The sequence below is a fragment of the Mustela erminea genome, chromosome X, assembly GCF_009829155.1.
Source record: "Mustela erminea isolate mMusErm1 chromosome X, mMusErm1.Pri, whole genome shotgun sequence".
Lineage (NCBI taxonomy): Eukaryota > Metazoa > Chordata > Mammalia > Carnivora > Mustelidae > Mustela > Mustela erminea.
In genome coordinates, this window is record NC_045635.1 from 109,011,400 (window position 1) to 109,027,835 (window position 16,436).

Consider the following 16,436-nt stretch of genomic DNA (forward strand, 5'->3'; position numbering starts at 1 on the left):
GTTACACACCAAACACACTGTGGACTCATTCAACAAGTATTTACTGAATGCCCATATATATAAAAGAATCACCTGGACTAAAGTAAAGAACAAAAAAAGGACTTTCTAGAGGTCTCAGTTGCACTCTGGGAATTGGTCATATTTTAAAAGGTAATTAAGACATTAGGGAACTGGAAGCAACGTAAAGAGAACCAGGGTGCTAGACCGCTTTTAGTCTTGCCAATATTTTATCTTTCTTTGATTTTGCGAAACACTCAGTTTAATGGTTCCTCCTATAGTTTCATGAAACATATGCATATTTTTAAATTAAATTACCCCTACTTTGAATTTGTGTGACAGAATATTTAGTATCATATAATCCAAAAGCTCTCTTTATAAGTGACAAAATTAAGGCCCTTCAAGAGTCACTCAACGTCACACAGTCAACGGCAACTCTAGAACTAAAACCAGATCTCCTGTTTCCATGTCCAAGATCTTTGATGACTCCGGAGTAGAAAAGGAAGGGGCCAAAACTCAAGTTAGGGGGTGTCTAGCTGGCTCAGTTGGTAGAGCATGCAACTCTTGATCTCAAGGTTATGAGATCAAGTCCCACACTGGAATGTGGAGCCTACTTAAAAAATATGTAAAAACCCTACTTGGGATTCATACCTCTATATACTTGAGGACTACATTAGCATCAAACTGGATCAACAGTATTACTAAGAATTACCCAACTCAATCAAATACCTGTTATAATTGACACCAAATTTTAATAAAATATTGACCTCATAAAATGTTTACAAAAGACCAGGAACTATAAAGACCCAATATATCTATCCCATATGGCACCAAGATTCAAAATCTATCTGTAAGTAATAATCTGGATTTTCTCTATACATACTGACATCAATCTCTAAATGTTGAATATAGTACATTATTTATGTTATTAATAATTACCAGTTTACAAACTCTTTCACCCATGGCCCAGAGTAAAATTATAGTTTAGGTTGCAATCCTTAAAAAAAGGAGCAGTACATATCCCCACCATGTGTGAAACACTGTGCCATTTTCCATTCTATTGTATCTCAATGTTTTAAAAAATTGTTGTCACCACCAACATGAATTCCTGATATTAACAAGTGGCAATATGAAAAACACTGACTTTGAAGATTGGTTTTCAAAGTGAAAAAATTTTGAAGCTGCCAGTAAAATTCCAGTCTCCCCTGGGGTAGAGATAGGACAGTCACAAATTAAATACATCCACTCTTTCTTCAAAACTCACAGAGGTATTTCATGAAATCCTTGGATACCATATAAGATAGTTGAAAACAACTGACAATTTTACTAAGACACATGAAAACACAAGCATAGCATATTTCTCTTTTGTTTATGATCTTCAAGAAATAATTTCAGCCAAAAATCAGTACTTTAGAAATGTAAAGTTTTATAAGGATTGGTATTACATCAAAGAACAACAGTGAGGGGCACCTGAGTGTCTGCCTTTGGCTCAGGTTGAGATCTCCAGGTCCTGGGATAGAGCCTTGTTTCTGGCTATCTACTCAGCAGGAAGTCAGCCTCTCTTACTCCCTCTCCCGCTGTCCCTCCCCCTGCCACTCGTGTTCTCTTTCTCTAATAAAGAAATTTTTTTTTTTCTAAGAAAAGAGGGCGACTGAGTGGCTCAGTTAGTTAAGCAACTGCCTTCGGCTCAGGTCATGATCCTAGAGTCCTGGGATCATGTCCCACACGGACTCCCAGCTCCAAGGGAGTCTGCTTCTTCCTATGACCTCCCCTCCCATGCTCTCTCTCACTGTCTCTCTCTCAAATAAATAAATAAAATCTCGGGGCGCCTGGGTGGCTCAGCGGGTTAAGCCTCTGCCTTTAGCTCAGGTCATGATCTCAGGGTCCTGGGATCGAGCCCCATATCAGGCTCTCTGCTCAGCAGGGAGCCTGCTTCCCTCTCTCTCTGCCTGCCTCTCTGCCTACTTGTGATCTCTCTCTCTCAAATAAATAAATAAAATCTTTTAATAAATAAATAAATAAAATCTTAAAAAGAATAAGAAAAAGGAAAAAGGAAAAAAGAAAAGAACAGCAGTGATAAGAGCGAGCTCTGAGTGACTAATTCGCCACTGAGATATATTAGGCATAGGGAAGAATCAGGCCTGTAATTCTAAATTTATGAGCTCATTATTTCAATATTTAAATTATTTATAAGTTAAATTTAAATAAATTTAAGTAATTTTTCTTCAAACAAAATGATAAGAAAAAAATTACATAATTCATTATGTTACCATTCTTTTTTTTTAAAGATTTTATTTTTTATTTATTTGACAGACAGAGATCATGAGTATGCAGAGAGGCAGGCAGAGAGAGGAGGAAGCAGGCTCCCCACTGAGCAGAGAGCCCTGATGCAGGGCTCGATCCCAGGACCCTGGGATCATGACCTGAGCCGAAGGCAGAGGCTTTAACCCACTGAGCCACCCAGGCGCCCCTATGTTACCATTCTTTTGAGGATATCTTTTGATAACCTAACTAAATATGTAAAATTGAATTTACTCTAAACTCTGTCCTCTGTAGGCAAAATAAAGGCAAAGTTTAATAATATGCTTTCTAAGCTGATTATTCATTTTGATATTTTTGCATAATTTATTTCTTTTAGATTAATTCTACAGTCCTAAATAATTGTAGCCTACTACATTGACAAATGGATAATTTAAGCAAGAGCTCAGAATTTCTAATATCTAAGAATGAATGCAGATATGTATTTTTCTATTCAAAGACCAAAACTGAAAGTTGTGTCTACGCATAAACACAAAACACAAGGCTCTCTGTACAAACAGAAAAGATTCCAAGAACACTACAGGTATACATATATACCAAGTCAAAGTCAAAAGTGAAAAATTTAAGCATAAATTAAGTCATGCAAATTTTACAGTTTTGGTGTCAAAACAGCATAAATGATAGAGTCACTGAAAAGACACACTGTAGATAAGGAATTCTTTTATAAAAACTTATTCAAAATGCAACTCAAAAATGTTGAGGTTAATGACCTAGTTGAAATTAAATGCGGATAAGCATAGTAATGGATTGTCTGGGGGCACCTGGGTGGCTCAGCTGTTAAGCGTGTGTCTTCGGCTCAGGTGGTGATCCCAGGGTGGCCTGCTTCTCCCTCTAGTCTATACTAATGTCACAAAGTCGTTTTCTTAGACTCAAGTTAACTCTGTTTCATTCCGGCTTTCAGTTACTGTAGTTCTGGCGAAACTCAGCTACAAAGACCAAGTTCCTAGGGCGCCTGGATGGCTCAGTTGGTTAAACAACTGCCTTCAGCTCAGGTCATGATCCTAGAGTCCCCAGATCAAGTCCCACACTGGGCTCCCGGGGAAGCCTGCTTCTCCCTCTGACACTCTCCTTGCTTGTGTTCCCTCTCTCCCTGTGTCTCTCTCTGTCAAATAAATAAATATTTTTTTAAAAAGTAATGGACTGTCTGTTATTAATAAGCAACACATCTACTACACAGGAGTATTGTGAGCATTAATTAATATATAAAAGGCACTTACAACAGAGCCTAACATAGAGTTACTTACTAGTAGCAGTCAACTTCAATGTCTTTTATGGTTAATAGCATACAACTTAACCCCAGAAATGATGTTATTCTCGATGGCCTCTTTAAACCTATTTCTCACTTACTCTCACATCCTTGTCTCCAACGAAACAAATAACGCGGAGGGATGGGACCCATCGTTTAAATTCATTCATCCAGTTGTATAAAGTAGACTTTGGAACTAAAACCATGTGAGGTCCGGGAATGTTTCGGTAATGTTTCAGGTAACCGAGCAAAGCAATCGTTTGTAAAGTCTTACCAAGACCCTGCATTATCATTACAAAGAAAAAAAATCCGTAAGTGTTTATTTAATGAAAACATTTTATTATAATAACATTACAAAAGACATTTGTCAACTCTGTCACATAGGGAAAAATTTAAAGACTTTTGTTTTTTTAAGTGAGTAACAATTCCAATTTGTACTTACTGTGTGTACAAAAAGAAACCAGGGGACTTGCAGTTAGAAAGCTCTTTGTTACTCCTCTTAAAGAAGTCTACTTTATAATTTTTTCTAGAGGCAAAATTAGGAATTTTGTGTATATGTTTCACACTCATTTCCTTTACCAGCCTGCTTAGATACTAGTCTTTCTTTCCCCTTGTTCCCAACATTATTATATATGATATTATATATTATGAAATATTCAGACTATGCATTTCAAGGGACTTGTGACTCTCTGTACTTGTACCTCACACCCTGGAAGACCTATGGAACCATAAAAGAACAGAACATAAAAGAACTCTGCAGCCAGAAAGGGCCTTAGAGATCACCCGGTCTGGTGAACTTTTTAAAAAATAGCATACTGAACGCCACAAACCCACCACCTAACTGATAAGAAAGGGAATGATGTTCTATGATGTGTGTCCTTTTAAAAGAGTTTCTGGCTTTATCTCTATGCAAGGTATATATTTACTTTCATAAACCCAGACTTAAACTATTTTTATAGGGTTTATCCCATCTAATGTTTCACTTAATGAGATGCATCAAAACTTTAAAATATTTAAAATTCTTTTATCATGTAATTCCATTTTTAGGAATCCTCTGGAAGTAATTTTGAAAGGTGCAGAAAAACTAAATTACAAGGGCTCTCAAAACAGTATTATTACATACCATATGTACATATATATCAACCCATATATATTAAATATACAATATATATACTACACATCCATCCAGATGACCTGCAATAAGGGAGAAGATGAATAGAACCATGGTAACTTCCCATGATTAATTATTATAGAATTAACAATTATTTTTACAAATATGTGAATTATGTAGAAAATGTGTGAATGTGAAGAAATTAGAGGATCATATTATATGTAAAATATGATCTCAACTATATAAAATAAATACATTTGGACTTAAAATACTAAATGAAATATGCCAAAATGTCAACTGTGATTATTTCTATGTAGCATAATTATGATTTACTTTCAATTTTTTCTTGATTTTTTTCCTAATTTTCTATACCCCTTATTAAAGTCTCTTTCCCTTTTTTAATAATTAAAAAGTATCTGGTGTCAGCATAATTTCAGTATGAAGGATCTTTAGATCCTGTAGACAACCTGCAGCCAAGAGGAGCTTGGGACAAGTAATCACGGTCTTTCTGTTATCCAATTAACCAAGCTTCTCCTCCTCTGAGCTAACTGTAGTCTCCAACCCAGAATACTGAATATAAGGACCTACAGACCCTTGATTTAAAGGACCTCCTGCCACACATCTAACAGTTCCTCAGCATCTATGGGATCAACTACTACACTACATGTTATAGACCATAAATTGTCATATGGCTCTTCTGGATAAGAGTAATTACAAATATGGCTCCGGAGTCACATAAATATGAGTATCACTGGGTCATAAAGATCTAGAACTCCTCCCCCTTAATCCTATCTTACTCATTTGGTCTTAAAATACCAATCTAGGCCTTCATGTATTCCCCTGATCTGCTGAATTAGCATCTTAAATGCCTTACTTTTTCTCTTTGGTCATTTTGTTTATATACCCATTATTCCTTATTTCCCAGGTCCTACCTGGTATATCAGGACTCTGCTATATCAGGACTCAACATTGCTCTTTACTTCTTTTTATTCTATCTATTCACTTTCTGACTGCTCACATATTGAGGTGCTTATATTCATTCATTCACACTTTCATCAATTATTGTTTGGTTTATTCATCCACTCATTTAGTGTTTGGTTTATATACCCCACCTCATTACCAAAAGGATTTCAGGTCACCTACAAAGAAAATAGGTTTCAGGTGGCCTACAATGAAAACATGGAACTTTAATAATAAAATAGAAATAAAGAAGGGCTGGCCATTATGTCACACAGGGTCTCCATTTTGGCATTCATTTTGGCTCTGAGTTTCCTGGAAGCCAAAGTGCAAACAAAACAAAAACAAAAGTACAAGGAGGTCTTTTAAACCATATGGGGAAAATGCACTAAGAATTTTGTGGCCTGTGAAAGTAGATGTTCTTGAGGTTACTTAAAGAAACAATTCTAGACTTTACAAATGCCTTTTACATTGTAACTAAATAAAGCAGTTAGCCTTCAGGGCAGGGGAGGGGGGCAGGCAATACAGCTCAGGTATTTCAAATTTACTTAAAAATTGAAAACCGATATTGTGCTTTTAGCTATCGACTCCTTACCATTTCATCTGCCAAGATACCATTGACTCCATTTTCATACAAAGAGATCAACCAGTTCAGCCCTCGAATCTGATAATCTCTCAGTGGTCCTCCCTTCACATCTGAAAAAGAAATCAAAATGTCTCATACTTTCATTAATACAGTCAAATACAGGGGTGCCTGGGTGGTTCAGCTGGTTAAGCCTCTGCCTTCAGCTCAGGTCATGATCCTGGGGTCCTGGGATTGAGCCCCCTTGGTGGCTCCCTGCTCAGTGAGGAGTCTGCTTCTTCCTCTGCCCCCTTCCTCGTGCTCTCTCATGCGTGATCTTTCTCTCAAATACATAAATAAAATATTTTTAAAAATACAATCAAGAGGGCGCCTGGGTGGCTCAGTGGGTTAAGCCGCTGCCTTCGGCTCAGGTCATGATCTCAGGGTCCTGGGATCGAGTCCCGCATCGGGCTCTCTGCTCGGCAGGGAGCCTGCTTCCCTCTCTCTCTCTGCCTGCCTCTCCATCTACTTGTGATTTCTCTCTGTCAAATAAATAAATAAAATCTTTAAAAAAAATACAATCAAGAATAATTTTTCTAAGACCAAACTAGAAAAAAATACCAACATAATGAGATACTTACATGAAGGTGACACCTCAAATCTGACACACACATTAGATGTTTTCCGACTCTCTGAGAGTAGCTCTTCATCTTCTTCTTGTTCTGTGCGCCTGTGGCGGTAGCTGAAATGAAAAGAAATATCCTTATATTCATCCCAAATATTAAGCTGTCAATTAAGCTACTACTGTACACTGTTAATGTCTGTCATGAAAACAAAAGTGGTTCTAAGGTCTTGCTTAGAAGTTGATAGAACCAGCATACATTTTTCTTGATTTCTAGTGAGGAAAAATTGTTGCTTCCAAAACTTATTTATACTGACAATAACCTTATTTTTTAAATACAGAATTATACTGAATAAGAAAAGACGGAATGAGAATATAAGAGGAGGGACAGGTGGAAACAGGAGGAAGAGAGGGAATAAAGTAGAGAGAGATGCCAACATACTCTCCAGCAGAAATTAAGCTCTGCTTGTCATCTTTCTTTATTCGGGGACGTCCCAATTTCATGTTCAGAGGAGATGTTGGAGATTTCTGTGCTGAAGGTTGAATGAAATGTGCAAAAAGTTCTGTCTGCTTTAATAAAAATTCAAATCTCTTCGCTCGGTCTGCTTTCTAATGTACAAAACAAAAGAACAAGTAATGACTCTCTTTCTTATTCGAAGTTATTTAACAAACACTTAAATTGCCCTGCTACTTTACTATGTTCTAAGCACTTTAAACATACAGCTCATTTAATTTTCTTAGTAAACTTATGAGGTGGGTACTAATATTATCTCCATTTTACAGATGATAAAAGTAAAGTAGGGAGAGGGTAACTAACTTGCCCAAGTTCCCATAGCTAGTAAGCAAAATTTGAAAATGACGTTTTCAGACAGTCTGGAGAGAAGCCAAGTGATCTAACAGCAGTAAATGTCCCAATTAAAAGTACCCTGCTTAAAGAATCAGGGCCAAAAAGCAAATCTTCTTTCCAAAACATAATGATTTTCTTTTCCTAGTGAACAAAATAAAGCATCATAATATAAACTATATTCTAAATACAGAAATATAAATTATTAGCTATGCATCTAGGAATAATTAATATCTTAGAATACAGCATCATCTTATCTCAAAATACTGTGAATGCATGGTAAAATAATGTAATAAATATTTCTCCCTTCATTTACAGTGATCTGGAAAATTGCACTTTCTTAAAGATTTTATTTATTTGAGAGAGAGAAAGAGAGTGCAAGCGTGGGGAGAGGGCCAGAGGGACAAGCAGACTCCCCACATGGGAGAGTGGATGTGGGCCTTGATCCCAGGACCCCGAGATCATGACCTGAGCAAAAGTCAGACATTTAAATGATTGAGCCACAAAGGTGCCCCTGGAAAATTGTACTTTATGCTAATAATATAAAAAGTGAGCACAATTTGGAGGAAAAATATATACACACATGTAAGTAAAAATAGTTAATATATATTAACTGTTAAAAATTGGTGTGTTTTATAATTTCTCAATAAATTATAAAAGGCTGTGTAGCTTATACCACATTAATGAAATAGAACTTCAATAAAAAAATCTTAGAAAACCAAAAGATATATACATCATTCTAGATAAAGAAAAAAATGAAAATGATCTTTTAATTCCCAATCACTTTCTCACCACAGGAAAGAGAATATTTGATTGCTAATGAAGGCTGCATAACTAATAACACCAGAAAAGTACAAGAGTTCTTTAACATAAACACAAGAATTAGACAAGTACATTCAGACCAGAAGTTGGAAGGAGGCCAAACTTTTCCATTTTATGTTACCCTCACTGGAATGTTGTTTTTAGAGTTGTTAAAACATTAACTGTCTGCATCAGACGTGACCTTAGACATTTAGGCATGGAGTTTGGTAAAATCACTAGGAACAGCCAAAAAATAGACTTCATCTCTACTTATTTTTATAATATTATTGCAAAAACAACCCCTCAACCAAAAAGTTCAGTTCCAACTAAAATGAAAGCTAAAATATGGATTTTATCTTTTAAGATTTTACTTATTTATTTGACGAGAGAGAGAGAACACAAGTAGACAAGAGGCAGGCACAGAGAGAGGGGGAAGCAGGCTCCCCACTAAGCAGAGAGCCCCATGCAGCGATCTATCCCAGGATCCTGAGATCATGACCTGAGCCGAAGGTAGAGGGCTAACCCACTGGGCCACCCAGGCACCCCTAAAATATGGATTTTAGTGAATAAAAAATTTTTTTAATAAAAACTAATTTAAATCTATGGCAAAGCAGTAGGTGGGCATAACTGAGATTATACTGCTTAAATATGTAATGTTTCCAGGTATTGGGCTAATCTCCTTTCCTCCAGAAAATGTATTATTATATTACATGCTTTACAATGTATAACATTAATATATCCAAAGCAAGAAGAGAAGAAGAAAAAAAAATATCAGTCTGGCTTTGTGACCTGCTTTCTTTCAGCCATACTGATGCTGCCACTGATTATGTTCACTTAGTGGAGACAGTATTTTTAGCTTAAAACATCTTATGATGGAGGTGGCAGCGTGGCTCAGTCAGTTAAGTGTCTGACTCTTGATTCAGCTCAGGTCATGATCTCAGGGTCCTGGAATGGAGCTCACACCAGGCTCTGGGCTCAGCAGGGAGTTGGCTTGAGGATTCTCTCCTTCTCCCTCCCCCACCCCTCAAATAATCTTTAAAAAAATATATTGGGGGCAGCTATGTGGCTCAGTTGCTTAAGCATCTGCCTTCGGCTCAGGTCATCATCCCAGGGTCCTGGGATCATCTCGGATGGGCTCCCTGCTCAGCGGGGAGTCGGCTTCACCCTCACCCTCTCACTCCTCTGTGCCCTCTCATGCTCTCTCTTGCACTCTCTCTCAAATAAATAAGATATTTTTAAAAATCTTATTATGGGATAAAGAGCACCTAACAAAAGTGAAGAGATGAGACTTCTGTTCCCAACTAGTCCATATAGTTTCTCTGATCCTTATTCTTTCATATGAAAACAAAGAGATTCATTTATTCAATAAAAAATCTATTATGATGGGGCTGTCTAGGTGGCTCAGTTCATTGGGTGTCTGACTTTGGCTCAGGTCATGATCTCTGAGTCCTGGGATCAAACCTCAAGCCCCAAGGCCAGCATTAGGCTCCCCACCCAGCAGAGCGTCTGCTTGTCCCTCTCCTTCTTGCTCTGCCCCTCCCCCCGCTTGTGCTCTGTCTCTCTCAAATAAAAAAAATATATTTTTTTAAAAAAATCCATTATAATTGATTATATATTAAATTACTTTCCAATTCTAAAATCTAGGACCCTATATTCATTATACATACACTGATACTTTTTCAATCTTTCACATCTCCTCTGTAAAAAGCAACTATGGCGAAACTAATTTAAGACTGAGTTTCTTCAATAAGGAAAAAACCAACTATGGTAATTTACTATCCTACCCAAGAATATATTTACCATTTTCTCTTCATATTCTGGGTCCATTTCCTTTTCAGATTTAGAAGCTTTAGCAGCAAGTTTGAGTTGAAATGAAGAAACATTTTTCTAAAATTTCAAAAAAAAAATAAGCCATCAAATTACAAAGCAAGATCTTAAAAGTGGTCAACATTTGCATCTGAAGAAAGTGAAAGTAATTAAATAATAAATAAATGAAACTGGACAACACATAGACCAAGGATGAGAGCATGTCATGAAGCAGGGCTTATAATTAATCCAGTTCTGTGCAGCTGAGGTCCAATGAAAAAATCTGACTTGTTAAAGCCAGAGAAATAACATTAATTAAACACCAAAAGGTGAAACACTGACCTTTTTCACCTTTTTTAAATTTAAAGCATAAAAAAGCCTATGACCATTGAATAGAAGATTCAAAATCTAGAATATGCTAATATTATCAACCACAAACCAAAAAATTCAAGGAAAGTAAATATTAATTCTCAGAAACACTTCTTTATGTAATGGAAACAAGCCAGACTCTCAGAAGAAGACTGTGGTTTCTGTTCCTGAAAAGACACGTTTTATTGTTTTCATATTCTAATCAGAACTTTAAAACTTTTTAATGTAATGCAATGTGTTCATTCCTATTTAAATAATAAAACAGTACAGTTTCTAACTTTTGGTTTATGTTAATTTTCTCCAACTGGAAAGAAAAGTATTTTCAACCATATTACATAAACATTTCATAGAAGCAGTTTCTCAAGGCTATCAACTATTAACTTTTGATATTTAAAAAGTTGTAATTTAGTGAAAACTGGCATAAGTCAGCTTCTTAAAAATACTGAAATTATCTGGAGGGTTATTTTATGCACACCATCCTTCGTAAAGATAAACTTGTCCTTGTAAATACAAATAGGCATATAAAATACACCACCTTTCCTGTAAGAAATGGAGAAATAAAATAATAAAAACACAAATCTACCTCTTAGTACCAGAACCAAGAGCATTTGTTTTAACACAGACTGCACAAATCAAAACACAAATCTGTCTGTGAAAACTAAAGCCATTTTATCGTGACTTTTTGTCGACCAGTTTCCAAAAATTTAGGTTCTAAATCAACAAAATGTGATCTTAAATGTAAGAAAGACATGACTCCGATAGTTAATGAGTATGTCTTCCAACATTTACTGAAATTTCTATTTTGAGAAAATCCAAACAAAGATTATGGAATTTGACCCTTGTCAGAGTTCCACTTTGAAGCACTGATCAGGTACTGTTCAATTATTCTTAACCCAAATAATAGCCATCTTGATTTAAGCACCTCATATGTATATATCGTCTATGTGGGGTGTTTTTAATATAATCCTGGATGGGCAAGAACAGAAAACTGCTAAAATTCCCTCAACCCCACACTTTCAAACTGTCACATATACTCTAAATCTGATTTTATTTTCAAAACAACAAGTAAAGAAAAACTGGGTAAACACACACACACACACACACACACACACACACACACACCTTTACCATTACTTGAAAAGCTGTATAAAGTCCAGTTTTCAACTTTCAAAACAGTCAAAATTACTTCCCCTCATATACACAAGTGTATATCTAATAATGTGGGACATAGATTTTACTCATAGAAAAATTAAAGCTTTAATTAGAAAAAATTTCACTCAATACTCTTATCTACCTTGTGGTAGAATACTATAAAATTTAATTATATGCTGATTAAAATTCCTAATCTTGAGCAGTGCTATTAAAAGCTGTAGGTAATTACTTAATTGGCACTATCTTCCACAACAAATTTTAAAATACCTACCTTCTAAACCTCCTTTGTATATTTTCAAAAGTACACTTCTCACACAAGATAAAATAGTGACTAAAATAATCTAATGAATTTCTTGTGGATTTTATTATCTGGTAGTTTAGATGCCATAAGAATATACCAAAAGGTCATCAAGATGCCCTATCTTAAAGACCATGACCATTTTCTTGATGCTTTCATTACCAAAAACAGCAACTCCAACTTCCAGTGTTAGGTTATCCAACTATCACTTAAACCAAGTAAATTCTAGAACCAGAAGGTAAGCAAAAATGCCTTTCTGTAGCTGAATGTCACAGGTCAATCTACAAAATCTCATCTATATTACGCATCACAAGAGGCACTTCTTCAGAGCCTATTTTCTTTATTTGATAGACAATTCTAGCAAGTTTGATAATCTGGCTTGCCATACTACAGAGAATAAAAGCAGCAGCAAATGACATGGGAAAGATCACTAGAAGAAGACACAATGTAAAAAGCAAGAAGGGATGGCAGAAGCCCAGGACTAAAACATGAGTCCACCACAGTAACATCCCTTTTCCTTACACACAGGGCTAATGATTTCCCTCTACCTACTGCATCACTTGTACTTCTGTCTCTTTGTATTTTTACAGTTTTAAATGGTTTTATGGTTTTGTAACATCGATGTCCTTTATTATAAACTCTTTCTGATCAAAGTAGATGAAGTGTTTAAAGAATGATAGCTAACAGCCTTACAATTGGAGGAGGAGAGAGAAAAATCATTAAGAGAATCAACACAATACTGGAAATGTCTTGGAAGTGGTTATTTAATTGAGGGGAAACAGCCTCCTGCATCTCAAATGCCTTTATACAACTTCCAGAGCACAATAACTAATGAACATGAGGAACAGGTTAATCTGCACTTTCAGTACATCACTTAAGGAGTCAAGGGAGTGAGCAATCTATTTAGATTTGGGGGGTATGTTTGCCAAATTACTTTATTTGAAGGAATGATACAAATGAAAGAACTTAAGTAGATGTTTTAGTAGTCTTTAGCTTTTTCAGGAAAAATAAAAAAGATTTGGTGACTAGAGTAATAAACTTCAGGTACTCAGAAAGTTCCTGCCATGCAACATCTCATTTCCCTAAGCTGAGCAGACAAATGAGGTATTATCAGGGCAATTTCTGATGAGGTTACCTAATTCATTAATAGATATGTATCAGTTCAGTGTTCGTTACACGGGGTTTTTTATTGACTCCCAATCTTTTCACAATTCAAAAAATTTACACAATCTGGAAATTCAGCAACCTTCACTGCCATGCAAAAGACAGTTTAGCCCCTACCTTTGCCCAGTCTAACGAATAAAAAGCACCTAGACTCATGTCTGAATTCTCCAATATGTGATTTTGTATTGACACTTGGCATTTGACCCATCTTTACAATATTGTCTTATTGATCCAAGTACCACATAGATCTTAAAATGTGCATGTTTTCTATGGTTTTCACTTAACACTACAACTGTCTTTCTGTTTAGTCAACCTTATAACAGTAAAATATGTCACTTAAACAACTGCTGCATTTAAAATCACTCTAATTCACGGCAAAAGGTGTTACTTTCCCTCAAAAGCTTTTCATTTGGTCCTATCCTATCAGATAATGATTCAGACAAAGCCACTTGAGATCTCTAAAGCATAATTTTAATTACCTACCGTTTTTTTAATTGTGATACGTCTACTCATAAACGGAAAGAAATCCACCCATAAACGATCCATTCTACAATTTTATTATACATCAACAATCCTTATGTCCCATCCTATTTTTTATTTCAAATCTGAACGTGTTTCATAGTTCCATTTGAATGTCTTGGTCCATATGAGATATGCCTTATGGAAATAATACATATTTTCTGGATTTGGCTTTAATAAGGTGTCTAAGCGGTTCCCTTACGTATGTTAGAAGCAGCTCATCCTAGCGACGCTGGGTTAAAGAAAAATTAAAAAATAAAAAAAATAAAAAGCCTGCGTGTGTCCAGGAGCCAGCAGCGCCCACTAGGAGAGGGAGGCGGAAGCCTGGAAGGCTTGGGGCCGGATTGGGGGACCATTTGGGTGGCCCTGGAGTGAAACACTATACCGTCGGGGGCGGGGCAGGAGAGGGTGAGGGTGCACACGTTGGAAATTTTCCTAAGCCTGCGTCCACGATTCCTCAGTTTGGGGTTTGGATTGCGGGGGAAGGGGGGCTAGGACGCGGAGAGCTCATTTTCTCGGGGTGACAGCCCCGCTTCAGCAGGCAGGGACCAAACGAACAAGGGATGATTTTTTTGCTGCCACCTAAAAGGCCGACAATGCCATTCAAAAAAACAAGCCTCTCCTATCGTCCTCCCCCTCCCAACCACCAGCACCTTAAAATTCAAATTTAAAAAAATAAGCCCCAGCAGAACCCCTTTTGCGCGGGTGTGGGATTGAAGGGCCCAGATTTCCCAGGCAGAGGCCGACGGGAAGGGGGGGAGAGGGAGCGAGCAAGAGGAGAGGGAGAGGCGGAGGCTTTTTCCTGCACAGCCCCATCCCCCACCCTGTTACCCCAGTTCCGGGAATGTGAATGGGGCCGGGGGCTGTCGAGGGGCTCCAAAGCCCCCAGCTCCCAGGATAACGGGCACCCTCCACCCCGCGCCGCGCCCGTGCCCAGCCCCGCCCCCGCCCTCCAGGCGGCAAGGAGGAAAGGGGGAGGGGAACGAATGCTAGACTGTTCCGCCGCCCCCCACCCCCAGCGCGCCCTCGGCCCCCATCCCCGCGGAGCTCCGCCGGTACCTGTCGGCGCCAAAAGGTCAGGGCTTGGGCCCCTCGGAGGGGCCCGACTCAGGATTTGTTCACCACACACACACACACACACCCCCTTCCTATTTACCTCCTTCTTTTTCTCGCCCTTCTCCGTGGCCACGGTGGCTTCGGTGGCCGCGGCGGCCGCTCCCTCCTCCTTAGAGGTGGATGGCCCCGGCTGCTCGTCCTCTATGACCACGATTGTGGCGGTCGCATTAGCGGGTGCCACGGTGGCTGCCACTGCAGCGGAGTCCGGCTCCATGGCGTTGGAGCGGGAATGAGAAGGGGGACGAGGAAGGGGACGAGGGCTCCTGGGCGGCGGCAGTGGCTGCACTGGAAAGAGCTAGATGGAGCAGGGGTGGGGAATCACTCCGCTTCCAACCCCTTCGCTCAGCCCCCCCTTCTTTAAATAACCCTCAACCCTGCCCCACTTCCGTCCACCCACCCTACGTCATGGCCTCCCCCCGTCACCCTCCCCCCTTCCTCCACCCCCCCTCAACGATCGCGAGACTCCCCCTCCCCACCCAGAGCCCGGGCCGGCCCCGCACGACCAACTGTTGCCTGAGTATGGGGCGCGGACTGGGGTGGAGGCGGGAACCCACAAGCCCGCGGCTCCCTAAAAATCTCCTTTCCCACACGCCCCCAACAGTCAGCCTGAGCTCCCCTCGCAGATGTGTGCAGAAGGAATCCTCTTTCCCTTAAATCTGCTCTTTGTACCTCGAGGCGCTCTCCTCTTCTTGCACAAAGAACTTTTCCTCTGCTAGTAACTGCAAGGCAAAAGGTCTTTCTCACCATTTGCAAAGCCCAGAACCCCTCCGGGGACTGCCCTTTCCCAGGTCTCCAAAGAGGGATTGGTGGTGCTATTCCCACCTTTATAAATTCTGCAGAAGAACTCCTTGAATCTCCTAATTGCAGCTGCAAACATTCTCTTACAAGGCAAAGCGTGACTTTTCGGTTTTATGTATATTGCTCTATTTGCAACTCTGATACTTCTCAGATGGCCAATGTGCAGGAGCCCTTCTTTTGCCTTCACTACTGAATTTTAAAACTCCTGCAGGGAGACAAAGTGAAGGGCCTCACAGAACGTGGGGCAAATCATGGTAGGTACCCAATATTAGTAATTGGATTGAATTACTGTGAGTTTATTGGTGTGTGTTCCTTTTGTACCCCTGTTATTAAGTAGTAATTAAACACCAATAATATGCGTGATCATGGATATGAAAGAATTTTGTAAAGGGTGGAACATTATGCAAGGTCAATTATTAAATATTATTGTTTCTATTTCTATTTATTTTGATCAAAAATGGGAAGATTTACATCTTAGTTTTTAAATTTCAGTCATTAGGTAGGAAAGACAGAAAACACATCAAAAATAGCAGACCACTCTGCAGGGAGCCTGCTTCCTCCTCTCTTGTCTCTCTCTCTCCCTGCCTCTGCCTACTTGTGATCTCTGTCTGTCAAATAAATAAATAAAATCTTAAAAAAAAATAGCAGACCAAACCCGGATCACAAGATCTGTAATTTCCAAAATGAACCAAATGCTTTTCAAAGTATAGAAAAATCATGATTAATTTCCCTCGACACAAATTACCAACTAAAGT

At 38.5% G+C, this 16,436-nt stretch overlaps 1 protein-coding gene across 7 annotated transcripts in view; it reads right to left on the bottom strand.

Moving 5' to 3' along the window:
- Window positions 1-15,299, bottom strand: part of SMARCA1 (SWI/SNF related, matrix associated, actin dependent regulator of chromatin, subfamily a, member 1) — a 74,675-nt gene extending 59,376 nt beyond the window's left edge. For 6 of the 7 annotated variants that reach the window (XM_032330406.1, XM_032330410.1, XM_032330405.1 and 3 more), the window contains exons 1-6: window positions 14,924-15,298; window positions 10,260-10,346; window positions 7,257-7,423; window positions 6,834-6,934; window positions 6,226-6,326; window positions 3,664-3,843 (exon numbers count right to left, since the gene is read on the bottom strand). In XM_032330406.1, coding sequence (XP_032186297.1) covers window positions 3,664-3,843; window positions 6,226-6,326; window positions 6,834-6,934; window positions 7,257-7,423; window positions 10,260-10,346; window positions 14,924-15,097 — 810 coding nt within the window. In that variant the 5' untranslated portion in view covers window positions 15,098-15,298. Of the gene's footprint in view, window positions 1-3,663; window positions 3,844-6,225; window positions 6,327-6,833; window positions 6,935-7,256; window positions 7,424-10,259; window positions 10,347-14,923 lie in introns of all 7 variants that reach the window. The other variant, XM_032330411.1, reaches the window with a different exon arrangement.
- Window positions 15,300-16,436: the final 1,137 nt, after the last annotated feature.